This window comes from Mytilus trossulus, chromosome 9 (genome assembly GCF_036588685.1).
Source record: "Mytilus trossulus isolate FHL-02 chromosome 9, PNRI_Mtr1.1.1.hap1, whole genome shotgun sequence".
NCBI lineage: Eukaryota > Metazoa > Mollusca > Bivalvia > Mytilida > Mytilidae > Mytilus > Mytilus trossulus.
Window position 1 is genome coordinate 61698468 of NC_086381.1, and position 13454 is coordinate 61711921.

The window sequence follows — 13454 nt, forward strand, 5'->3', positions numbered from 1 at the left end:
TCTTTAATTTTATAGCAGTTATTTGCTCTACTGATGAAGCCACGGCGATGTTTCTACATGATTTTGTTATTAAGGAGCTATATGTATAGCGATGCTCCTTTTTTATATAGTTTTTTTATGTATTAAGGACACACTAAACCAATTTCAATTTTGAGGGTAAAAAGTTGTGTAAATTACAACAATAACAAAAAATAACATTTGTTTTTGGTTTGAAATGTGCTTCTCGGGGAATTCCCTGTTTTCTCACTTAAAAGCATCTTAAATTCTGCATATTGGAATGTCATCATTTTTGGGGGGTTAAATTAACTATTTATCACACATATCATGATATATATGAAAATCGAGATATTAATCAAAAAGCTATTTTATTTTTTTGTTTTTATGGTATATTCTTTCAGAACCTTTTTGAAACTGGTCCTTCTGTGAAAACACTTCATGGGAAATAGGCCATACCTCTTTGATGAATATTAATGTCTCCAATGTTTCTTCAATTCCATTTGTTTTACATATACATATATCTTTTTATTTGAATCTTGATCAGGACTTGCTCCGGTTGGGAGACTTTCACTTCCCATTTCACGGTATAAATTTGAAGTTGGAAATTAAAATAAAAAGAAGAAGAAAATATGTATACGAAAGCCGGCAGTATCTTCTTTCTCTTGTATTATATAGCTCGCAGGAATCCATTGATTCAACTCGAGTTAATATTCAGCAACTACATTGTAAATATTTTGAAACAATTTACAAAATTCCAAAAACACAGCTCCAAGTATACAGGAACATTTACTTTTAGAATTAGTTTTTTTAAATTGATTTTATTTGACTGGAAATACTTTTTTTTTATCGTATTTGAACCAGCACTATTTAATATTTTTTTTTATCTTAAACTTAACTTAAAAAATACTGTTCTACTCTATTCCATTTTCCTTTCACTACATGTATGTTTTACTTGCATGCTGTACATTTGTAAATACATTATTGAGTTTTATTAATTTATGTCTCTTTGTTGCTTCATCTGATATCAGGTATCTTGATGATCGAATAGGGACGAAGTACTGGCCATTACACGTCCCAGGAGGTTCCGTCACCGACACAGAGATAACAACTATCACTGTCGATATATTTTAATTTGGACAGTGATAACGACACCGTGAGTGTTCTTAACTATTGTGATTAATTTGCTCTCTCATCTTACATACTGGTCTTAAACTATAATGGAAATGCAACTATCGTGTGATAATTATGTCGTAACGTAGATGTAGGGGTAAGAAAAACCGAACTTATTTAAGTAAACGTTTAATAATGCAAAATTGACATACTTCGAGTTTTATTAGTTTTCAAATTACAACATGTAGCATGTAAGTTTATGTTTCTACCAAAAAACATATAACACTGTACTATTAACAGGACAATCTAAATTTACATTAACATTATTACTCTTACATAATATCATATTAAAAAACTAGATATTTACAGTTAAGAGGGAACAAAGAAAAGAAAACAAAAAATAATAACGTATTGATACCTCGTGTTTTTTTAGTCAACGTCTTGAAATTCGCCGATCCTTCAATCGCTGGTGAACAGTGATTTCCTAGCAAACAGATTTGACTGTCCTCGTTATAGCTTGCAGAACAACAGTTATGATCCGAAACGCATAAAACTGCACAAGTTATGATCGAACAGTCTATTAAACTTGTTTGATGAGAAAATATTATTTTATTCATCTCAATACTAAATATTGCTTGCTTATCTGGTTCATAGAAAGCAACTGTATACGGTAATGTAAATGTTAACATATGCATGCAATTACATATGATTTTCCAATGTTTTAGTATCATATCGGATATTTCACTGTTATGTTTGTCCTTTGGTATATATAAAATTGTTAGATCACTAGATGAACGAAATATTAAAAAACAAATACGTTGAGTTTCTACGCATGGTGATACAAAACATTCAAATATACATTATACAAGTATTTCTCAGTAGTATCTTTTACATGTTTGTAACGATATAAATCTGTTCACGCTTCGATTACTCAATATTTTATTTACCAATCAGATTGAATATTTGAAATACTATTAATTAATTTGCAATACAAAATATGTGTTTGATATCTATGCATTGCGTTTTATCGATTAATCCAAAAACACAAAATATTTAAACGATTACAGCTTTAAATAACGACTTTATTTACTACGACACATATTTCTGAATGCAAACAATATCCATTATTTAGATCAAATAAATGAATAAAAACATTAGGATAGCAAACTACAAGGAAATATAATTAATTGCCAATCTTTCAAAATTTCATCATTGCCCATAGCTGTGGTATCGTACAATTGTTAAAGTTCGGCTATAAAGTCCGAGGGAAATGATTTGAAAATCATGCACAATAATGAAAATAAACTCAGCATAGATACCAGGACTAAATTTTGTATATACGCCAGACGCGCGTTTTCTCTACAAAAGACTCACCAGTAAGGCTCCAATCCAATTAAATAAAAAGGCCAAATAAAGTACGAAGTTAAAGAGCATTGAGGACCAAAATTCCAAAAAGTTTTGCCAAATATAGCTAAGGTAATCAATGCCTAAGGTAGAAAAGCCTTAGTTTTTCAAAAAAAATAAAATTTTGTAAACAGTTTATTTTAAAATATATAGACAATAACTGTCTAGTGTCTTTAAATATCAGCTGTATTTGTATGAGGCTAGGAAACAAGGTGTATGCGAGCGATAGCGAGCTATTACACCTGTTTCGGGCCGAGTACAAATACAGTTGATATCTAGAGACACTGAACAGTTATTTTCTTTATCCTGCAGTTAATTCCGTATTTTAGTTGTGTTTTGAAAGACACAAAAACACATGTTTTGCATTTAATGTCGATTTGAAATCCCTTGAGGCCCGTGTAGTAATACGACTCAGTTATCACATTCACGTTAAGCTGAAGGCGGGTTCTCAAAAAGAGAATCTCGAATGGTCAACAATAATACATCGCTCAAGGTGAATAATTATCTATTTTAAGAAAACAAATAATTTCAACAGTAAAAACCAATTACAAAACATGGTCCAATTTGAAACAGAAGTGTATGAGTTGTCCTACGCTTCAGACTCGACATTCACTAAACATGCATACTGGAATTGACATGGTTGTTTTTATTACACAATCATACACATTCAAGTTTTGAAATCGACAGTTGTCATCGCAGAAAAGACTGCTGGTCATGTGTGTATGATATCAGAAATTGGTGTGAAACTTATTGCTCTAAGGAAATGTTTGAAAACAAACAGAACGTATAGAAGTAATCGTTAATTCGCAATTGCTACGTCATTGGAATGCGAGTGCAATACACATTCTGAAGTCACACAGGTACATACAATACTGAGTCCGGAAGAGGGCGGAGCTTTTAAGCGATATCTGTACAGTATACATATACAGCATATCGATATCTGTAGGGCTGTATATGTATAGTAGAACATCCAATTGCAGGATAAAACCATATCGATGATAATAAAAACATAGTTTTTTTGTTAATATGCATTCTGCATTTGGATACATTTTGACATGAATTGTAATGCCAGGTAAATAGGTGGTACTGGTAAATCTATATTGGTTAATATTATAAAAATGTATATGAAAAAATTGAGATTAAGCTACATCTTATTATCTATTAATGATGAACAAGATAGCCCTTTAACGATACAAAACATAAAGACATGTAATATTAGTTACATAGTGTATTATTGACCTAATACGATATATACAGGGTCAGTCAATTCCAAAGGGGGTGGGAGCGAACTCGAATCCCATATGTAATTTTACTGACCCCGTAAAATCGTATAACATGTAGTTCACTTTTACACTATGTAACGAATTTATTTTACCGACTATCTTTATTTTTTGAATTTTGACTAAAGTTGTCTCATTTGCAATCATTCCAGATCTTAATATTTTAATGCTTAAGTGTTCAAGAGTTCAATTTAAGGAACCTACTTTTGTTGGTCAGCAAAAAAAAACTAATGTCAACAATATCAATTTTTTATCAACTACCTTGATATCACAAATATAATTACATTTGAATACAAAAATGTAATCAAATAGTGCAAATGTCGTATCTCCACTACTAAACGTGTATTGAAATAAGCCCCGCCTCACTACCTAATATTGAATAAATACGGTTTCCACGCCGATGATTTTAGCCAATCATATTCCTAGAAATTATAAGAGGTACACGCTATGTTGGTGGGGAACTAGTGTGAACCATTATACTACCACGTGTAGTTTGAATTATCGAATGTGCATAAAGTAAACTTCAACATGTTCAATGTTCAAGAGATTATTCATGACGCTCGAATCTAAACGGTAAAAAAAAAAACAATAAAGTTGCATGTTAGAGCACTAATTATCAAAAATTACGAAGGAATAGGCCAAATATGGATTAAGAAATCTAAACATGGCAGTCACCAAGAAAAAAATGAACATCAATAATATCAGACATGTTATCTTTTTGCCTATTAATGTCTTCGTTGGACGGTGTACCAGTAGAACAAAAAAGAATAAAAAGGCAAAGGGAAGTACTTCATAGAAATGGAATTTTGTATTATTGTAAGCAGATATACTCAAAATGGTAAACCTGTGGTAAGTAGTATCTTTCAGTGTGTCGCTTTATGGTCGAAGATGATCAGAATCCAATAGGTCATTGTTTTAATTATCACTGATACTCAAAAAATCAAGTAGAAAATAACCAATCTGTAGAAATCACGTTAATAATTACACAATTACCATTTATAGTTTTTGAGCATTATCATTGTTTGAATTTGTTTTAAATCAGGTTTAGATATATTTAAAATTATGTATTGTTTTACCTGTTCTAAGTAAAAACATATCAGACGTTTTCCCTACCTTGGAAGCAATATAACAACTTTACCTGGATATGGAATAAACATGTCTTTTATTCGGTATTTAAGAGCTCGGTGATAATACCCATACTTTAAAACACGTCCCCAGTGTCTGAGCAAAAATTTTATGAACCCGCGTTCATCACAAGATATCAGGATCTTGATGGTAGCATTCCATATCAACTCCAAAAAACAATGCATGATGGTCTCACATGTGGAATAACTGAACAAACAGACATAATAGGCAAAAAAGTAAAAACAATGGAAACATCATTGTGTTAAAATGCTGTTCCATTTGTTTTTTTCGTAAACTGTTTTGATATTAATTTGGCCCTTAATTTTCTCAATATTATTATTTCATATATTTTATGTCAGGGTCATTCAAAGCTTACTATAGGTTGTGGGGTTTTCTCATTGTTAACATGTTGAAGGCCGTACGGTTTCCCATGAATGATCATGAATGCTAACATCTTCTTCATTTGAAATTTGAAGGATAGTTTTCTCATTGATAAACATACTGTACCACATTTTCTTATTAGTATATCGAACATCATTATAAAAGATAGGTTAAAATCATGGCGCTACAAAGTAATGTATACTTTTGAAAAGGCCAAATAATTATTAAGTCGAGTGGATGAAAACCCTGAACAGAATATTCAAATTACCGTTAATCAAATTTCAAATACTTTGTAGGAGAAGTAAATAGAAAGCCAAAAAAAACCCGAACAATTTCCAACGAAATTTAAAAACAGAAAGTCTCTAAAAAAATGGCAAAATCAAATGCTCAAACATATCAAAAGACTGGAAATCAACCTTTATATACCAGCTTGGTACAGACATTTCCTTATGCAGAACATGGTACATTAAATCTGGCTGTATAGCTTGCTTTTCAAATTTGTATGACAGTCGCATACAATTCCATTGTCTTGACATCAATGTGTTGTCAAAACAAACAGACGTAATAGCTAATATTCCATTATCACACCACATCTACTTATTTTTATAGTAAACGGTAAAAAAATGTCAGATATTGGAATATAGTAGTCTATATTATGTTATGCTTATAATCATGGTCACTAATAAGTTGAATAGCTTTTTCAACAGCATGTATTGTGACTTATATTTACATGTTCGCACACTTCGCTAGAATCATATACTAGTAATTAAACATGTATTTCAGGGGAGATTTTTTTTGGGTAAAAATATCAAATAAACGGTAGCTCAGTATTATCAAGCTATCCAGGAATTAGTTCTGTAATGGAATTATCATTAAAGATAACGGCAATATTAACCTTTTAATATATACAATAATAAACATTCGATGTAATGAACACGCTTATCTTACACTACTTAAGTATTCCAAAATAGTTTTAATGCGGTTAACTCCCTCCAACAGGTGCGGATACGTAACGTATTCAAGGTGATTCTGTAACGTTAGTTGCTAATGTCATAATAAAGATAACTGTACAGTATTTCCAAATATATATAGATTTCTTATTACTATTGATTTCAAACAATAAATCATTTTCCTCGTTCATTAAAAAAATTAACCATCTTCGACTTTTATTTAGTTGAAATACATTTAATTTTGATTGACATTCGAGAGAGTGGTAAAGGGTACTTACGTGTAACGTGTTTTGTCAATTTTATGTTACGTGAGGCCATGGAAAAGGTTTGTTCTTCGCCGTGTTTCGTGAAATCGGTCAAAATATCAGCGTGCAAGAAATTGTAATTGTTCGTTCATCGTGAAATGGCAATTTTAATTCGTGTTCCTCTGTGCAGATACCACCCATTTACACCCTTATTCAATTGTTATGGTCAGACGTCTTGCAAAATTACAGAATTGACCGTCTGTTTTAAAAATTTAAAAGTGAAAAATTCGATTGTCCATAGTCAAATGAAAATACCTGCCTTTAAAATGCTTGAAGGTCACACATGAGTTCCTTTAGAAAACTATTAAACCTTGGGAACGATATAACTCTAGAGTCGACTTTAGACGTTCAAGTGTTTCACCTGAACGCACTTGGGTTGATATTTTGAACAACTCTTGTACTCTACAGTTAGGCCGTAAACAAATGATTGATTAATTGACTAAGTTTTCAACTTAGGTAATACGGGTTCACTCGAGTATTTCTGCAGATGAGATACTGTAGAAAGGGTCAACATGAGTGAGAAATAAAAATACAAATAAAGGATACAACTGTACAAGTGTTTATATTGTTTGGCTCATTCGCCCGAAATGCCTAACAGAACAATAAGTCATTAAAAAGGCAACTTAAAATGTTAAGACATGATTACATTTTTTATATAATGAAACTAAGGCATAAAGAGATTTTATTTGCTTTTTATAAATCACTTTGTACAAACAACGCATCGTACATCTGTAGCATCTTTGTATGGAGGACACCTCAAACTACCACATTTGGTTCTGATTCCATACAATACTGCCCCATTTTCATTTCCATTTTTATTGTCAAGAGGTTCGGCATCTTTGTCAACACATAAATAATCCTTACTGCTGTGAGTCCTATAATCCGTCATTAGAAAACCACTATACTCGGATGTCCAGCCTTTGTAGCATGTTTTTCTACCTGTAAAGAGAACAAGTGTGTTTGGTATAAGTTCGTTATTGTCATATATGTTTGTATCTAATTGTTCAAACATTGTCAAGCTAAAAACAAACTCATAGATGAAACTAATGAAGTTTTTTATATAACAGATATGTAAAATAGAATAATGTTTATTATCAATTTTGTTGGAGTTTAAACTTCATATGTAACTTGTCCTCGCTACAGTGACTTGTTTTTAATTTTGTTGTCTTAAGTTCTGATCTGTCAACTAAGGTATCTTTATCGTTTTTTTATGCCTCACCTCGGGGCATAACGTTTTTTTCCTGTCTGTGCAGGTTTCCTCCATTATGTCGTCCGTTCGTCTATCTCGTCTGCATCGCTTCAGGTTACAGATTTTGGTCAAGGTAGTTTTTGATTAGTTAAGTCCAATCAACTTGAAGCTTAGTATACATGTTCTCCTTTTGTCTTCTTTTTATTTTTCGTATTCTTGTCTTTCAGTTTTGCTAATGTGTTTTTCTAAATATGCTCCCAATTTAACGATCCACTGACCATATATAATAGTGGAACGAGTTGGACATATCCGTGTACTAGGGACACACTCGTGTTATACGATGTTTTTAATTACTTTTTCTAACACAATCATAACAAATGTCGAAGATTCTATTATCAGTATGTTGTTCTAATAATGACTTTCTGGATTAAATTTCACCAAACACTTTATCAATATGCTTACGCATAATTCTTTTATCATAGTTTTTGTTCCTTTTGTTGTATTTCTTTCCCTTTGTTTGTTTGTTTTGTGTTTTAGTGGTGTGTAATTTTCTTTCTAGGAGCATTCAAAAGCTTAACCCTACATTTAAAATTATCTCTTAATCTGAAAACTACAAAAAGAAAAGAAACAAACGCAACAAAACAAAATGATGCACAACAAAACAAAATAGACAGGAAATAAAAATTAAATATCATACGACAAAACTGCAAATTAAGTAATCTTTCTATACCTGGAATCATCAGATGAACAGATCTTCTTCTTTGGAAACAAACAGCGCATGGTACGTCTTTTTGTTGCATATCCGATTTCATTCCTGATGGTTTGTATGATGAACCAAACTCATATTCCGCACCATATAATTGGTCGTTTTCAGTTTTTTGTGACTCTCCATTTTCCGGGTCATTTGGTAGACATAGATAGTTGACACCTCCAGCTTTGTTTCTATAGTCATTTCCGCCAACCTGCCCTACGTTACAGAAATGTGTTAAATTTTTCATTATGAAAAGAAAAGTACAAAACATCGAAATAATTCAGTACTATTGTAGTGTAACATTGACATTAATTTTGTATATATGAATTTAGTAAAGACTTGGTGAACGGTAGAAAAAGGGGGGTTGAGGCGGTTAACAATACAAACGTGTTGTACATTATGTAGTGTGTGGGGGGGGGGTAAACAATTTAGAGATTAAGTACATATATAACTCTTTCAAAACATGTTTAAAAACACAAATGCATACCCTATCATTTATTTTTTCACAAAAGATATACCTTTTGCAATCTTACTTTCAAGGGCAGCCAGATACATATATTTGACAAATATCTCGACATGCATTTTCAACTGTCGTAGTCTCATGTTAGAAATAAAAATCGACATAAAATATTTGTCAGTTGCTTATGATTCAGTCTACCTTGTAATATACTTTATCTTAATTTTTGACTTTATGACATATTATAAAACTTTAAAAAGCGACATGTTCTAATGGGTCACCCATGCAACCTATCACCAAGTGACCCCTACCTCATAAAAACGAGATCAAAATGGTCATGCTTACATGTTTAATCTACAGCTTGACTTTTTAAGAATCAAAATGAACGAGTGTTTATTGTCTCGTCTTTTTTTACACAAATCATGGCTAGTTAAAATATATTAATCTTGATACTTTTAGCAGCCCAATTTTCCCAATGGATTTACAAAGATGTGAAAATAGGTCCTGTATCAGAACTGTATATTATGTATTTATTTTCTTTTGCTTACCTGTATAAACCATATCTACTCCTTTCGGACATCCTTTCTTACCCCAACGTATATATGTTACACCTAAAAATGAACGTAACTAAACAGTAATAGTTAAGTGTGTTCATTTGCAAAATATATTATTAATTTCGCCTCTAAATTCAAAATTACGTGCTTATGATACATTATGCTGATCTGATTAAAATGAAATTATTTAAATTTGAAATTGCATGCACAACCAGATTCATAAAGCACGAATACAGCTTTTTGATGATTTCTTCATGTACTTTTTATGTCTCTCCTCCTCTCACAAGCAAAGCGGATATTCAAAAAAATATTTGTTTGGCAGGAATTGGTATCGGTGGGTGATCTTTGATTGTAAATTGATCCTTTTCTTTTTTTAATTTTAAACATAAAATTAAATCTGTTTTGTTCAGCTGCATTATGTCATCATCTAAAAAAAAATATATTTTATTATTGAAAAGATGCAATATCTTTTGTGTATTTTTTTCTTTTTACATTAATTTTATGTTTCAATCTTTTGTATACGTTTTTTTCTTGTTGTTTCCTTTCTTTCGTTATTGCTTTGTCTTGTATTGTATTGTATTGTTTTATTTTCCTTTTTTAAATCTATTTTCTTGACATAAGTCATACATATTAAACGTTCATGCCTGAAGCAACCGGCTTTCCTGTTGAAATGCCTTCCTCTTTTCTAGTTGTACGAAGATAATGCTTCATTAGAAAAGACTGGTCAGATGCCGATAAGTCATAATCTTTACAATCATGACATTGCACAAGGACCAAGCTTGTTGTTACAACAACTACCAAAGCTGACAGGAACATGTTTGCTACTAAAACAAATATAAACACGATGCATAAGACATTCTTAAATAACTGTCAATTCAACACTTTAAAAAAGAGCTTTACGACTCAATGGTTTACAAGGGAGGCATCCATCATTCTGTTGATGCTGTTTTCATGCGTACATGTATACTTATGTTTTATTAAAGGAGAAAAGTAATGTTTGCATAGTTCTCTATACTATTTGTTTTTGTAGTTAATATAATTAGTGCAGTATATTCAAATTACTCAACGTTTAAAATGGTTAGTCATTCAATTTCAAATTGATAAGAACATTGATAAAAAAAAAAATGGAACGCCGCGACAACTTGATGTACAGACCTTGTTGATCTGAAAGACTCACAACAATGTAACAGTTGTTGCGGCTGTTTATCCCACTGAAGGATTAAAGCAGTTCAGTTCATGTTCAGTTTGTACATGACTAATGAATTCAAGACAGACATATTTATGTTTATCGGACAAATGTCGTATATTTAATAATAAAAAAAAAGAGTTAAATTCATGTAAATAGTACAAAATCAAAAATCGAATAGGGTTGAGTTTTAATGTGGAATCGAGATAGCCAAATTCAAAAAGTATATCAAAAGCATAATGACATATTATTATTCTTGATAGCAACATCTTATGAAAAGAAATTATGTCAGTTACTTTGTGTAATACAAATGAATACTTATTTCCTGTGAATCAAATACAGTTCATATATATAGTCATTTCGGGGCCTTTTATATAGCAGATTATGCGGTATGGGTCTTGCTCATTGATGAAGACCGTACGGTGACTTATAGTTGTTAGTTTGTGTGTCGTGCTTTCGCATTTGCAATTATACAACGCCTTCTTTTTTTATATTTGTTCGTAAAATGTAAAATGTTGATACTCTGACCGAGGGCGCACATTTAATAATGTCAGTTTTATTGTGTAAATCCTTGCTCTGACTCGTATGCAGTTTGCTATTTTTTGAAGTTCAAGCGCAATTATGTTATCAATTACCAGGAAGACACATATGAAACATCACATTAAATGATGTTACGTTTTTTTTATGAACATTATTTTTCACTTTTTATCCTTTTTCATTTGATGCATTGTCCAAAACATAAATATATCTGTCTTGAATTTATTAGTCATGTACAAATGTACAGTGACCTTTAAACTATTATAAACACATACACACGTTGATTTTGTATGTTTATGCAAGAGGAAACTTCAGAAAGTCAATGGTAAAAAGAGGAAACATAGAATAAGCGATGAAAATAATTCGTATTTAAAAAATGTCAAAGAAAACAAAAATAAGTCAAAATTCCCGACGGACACAAAAGGTGTACTTCGTACTAATAAATAGACGTTCTAAACAATCAATAAGAAATGGCTTACCTTTTTATTCTTTTTTGTCACAACAAAAAGATACTGTACAGTCTGTATATGGAGTTGTGCTTGAAATTAGCATGCATACATGTAGACTGTACGGCCTAGCAATACATGTACATCTGTTGTTATGAAGTAAATGAGAAGATTGCATGTATGGTGTATTGATTAAGTATAATATTAACATATACATGTATTCTAAAGGTTACGAAACTAAATGCGCTTACCTTTTGCGATTTTCTTTCCATAGTCAACTATGACAAGCAGCAATACTAAAAAAGTTTGTTCATTACCAATTGATAATTAAATTACATGTATGTTTCATTATAATATGTTATTCTGATTGGTTAAATGCATTCTCACAATATTCCTCAATCAATTTCATTATTAAATTAATTTTAACCTCTATGATGACACGTGCTCCAACTATGAAGTTCGAGTATGGTCTTAAGGAAACGATGCTAATCCGTCGGAAGGGGACGATAAATGACTGACCCGTGTTAAGAGAGAGCTATATCACGTGCACATAAAAGACACCCTTGTAGATTTCGAACACGAGCAGGCTTATGACGCTTATGATAAGTGGAAAGGGGTTAATATGAGTTGCAAAACTTGTTTCCCAATCCAAAAAATAGACAATAATAGTGCATTGACTAGACATATCAACGATATAAGGATGAGGCTTAGAAACGGGGGAATGCGAGGCTGTGCCGAACGTTTTTCCCGTTTCGGGCCAAATCCTTATATTATTGATATATCAATAATACAATGAAATGTACATTACCTGTTGAAATCTGCAATCAATAATGAACGAATTTGTTTGAGAACGAACTAACATATCAACAATAAGCATAAAACATAATGATTTATTGTTTCCAAACCAAAAAATTGTGAAATATATTTTTTTCTTTAAATTGCAAAAGAAATAAGTTTGAGTCATTGTATATATTGGAAACAAGAACATGTTGAATAGGGCCTATGAATAAATAATTATAATTTCGGTAATTTCTATTTAAGTATTCATGAGAAAAAGTGATATCAAGTCAGTGACTGTATATGACAAAGAAATATACGGTCAACGCATTTTGACTGCTCAAATAGAACGAGTGCAGTATAAAAACAAATATGTTTAAACTAATACAGTGCACAGGAAAATAAAAGAAAAATAAACTTGATAGTAAGGATTATCGATTCTCATATGCTCATGATCATAGCGAAAATATGTCATTATCAGTATTGAATTCTTCTTTTATCTTGTGACTCCCTAGAGTTGAAAAAGCGTTGAGCGTGCGTACATTTTTAGAATGAAGTGCTTCGCGCTTCATACAAAATGTAATTCCGTCAACGCTTTGCACCTCAATGAAACATTCAATTCTTAAAAAGTCATGAGAATAAGGTTTTATGTAATTAATGCTTTCTTAAAGATATGCTTACTGCATGTGGTGCAACTTCGATCGGACATGCCACTTTTTGGCTCAAGACTACCCAAAATTATAAATTTTAAAATGCATAACATGTTTTGGTTTCGACTGTTACTTTTTGTACAGGTATAAACTTCTAAAACAAGCGTGTCTCGCCTCAGTAAACATAAGTGCTGCTGTTAACTGTGGTCAAGATCAGCTGACAACTTCGGACAGCTGTGATAAACCGTTTTTGGAGGGTTCCTGCAGCTCACGCCTTACTTTTCAGCAGTTTGAATATGCCTTGGGTGTTAAATAATAAAGGAATGACTGAAATATTTTTTTCTGTCTATGAAGA

At 31.6% G+C, this 13454-nt stretch overlaps 1 protein-coding gene across 1 annotated transcript; it reads right to left on the reverse strand.

Moving 5' to 3' along the window:
* Positions 1 to 7252: 7252 nt before the first annotated feature.
* LOC134684829 (short-chain collagen C4-like) lies at positions 7253 to 10323 on the reverse strand. The gene is made up of 4 exons (XM_063544139.1): positions 10148 to 10323; positions 9498 to 9560; positions 8472 to 8708; positions 7253 to 7491 (listed from the first exon to the last, which is right to left on the reverse strand). Exons 1-4 carry the CDS (start codon positions 10317 to 10319, stop codon positions 7253 to 7255), a joined length of 711 nt encoding a protein of 236 aa, XP_063400209.1. The 5' UTR covers positions 10320 to 10323.
* Positions 10324 to 13454: the final 3131 nt, after the last annotated feature.

Excerpts from the sequence above, each read along its gene's own strand:
- LOC134684829 (XM_063544139.1), bottom strand. The coding sequence starts at position 10,319 with ATGTTCCTGTCAGCTTTGGTAGTTGTTGTAACAACAAGCTTGGTCCTT. Across the intron at positions 9,561-10,147 it reads AGGAAAGCCGGTTGCTTCAG|GTGTAACATATATACGTTGG; the intron begins GCATGAACGTTT and ends GTTCATTTTTAG. Across the intron at positions 8,709-9,497 it reads AGTAGATATGGTTTATACAG|GGCAGGTTGGCGGAAATGAC; the intron begins GTAAGCAAAAGA and ends TCTGTAACGTAG.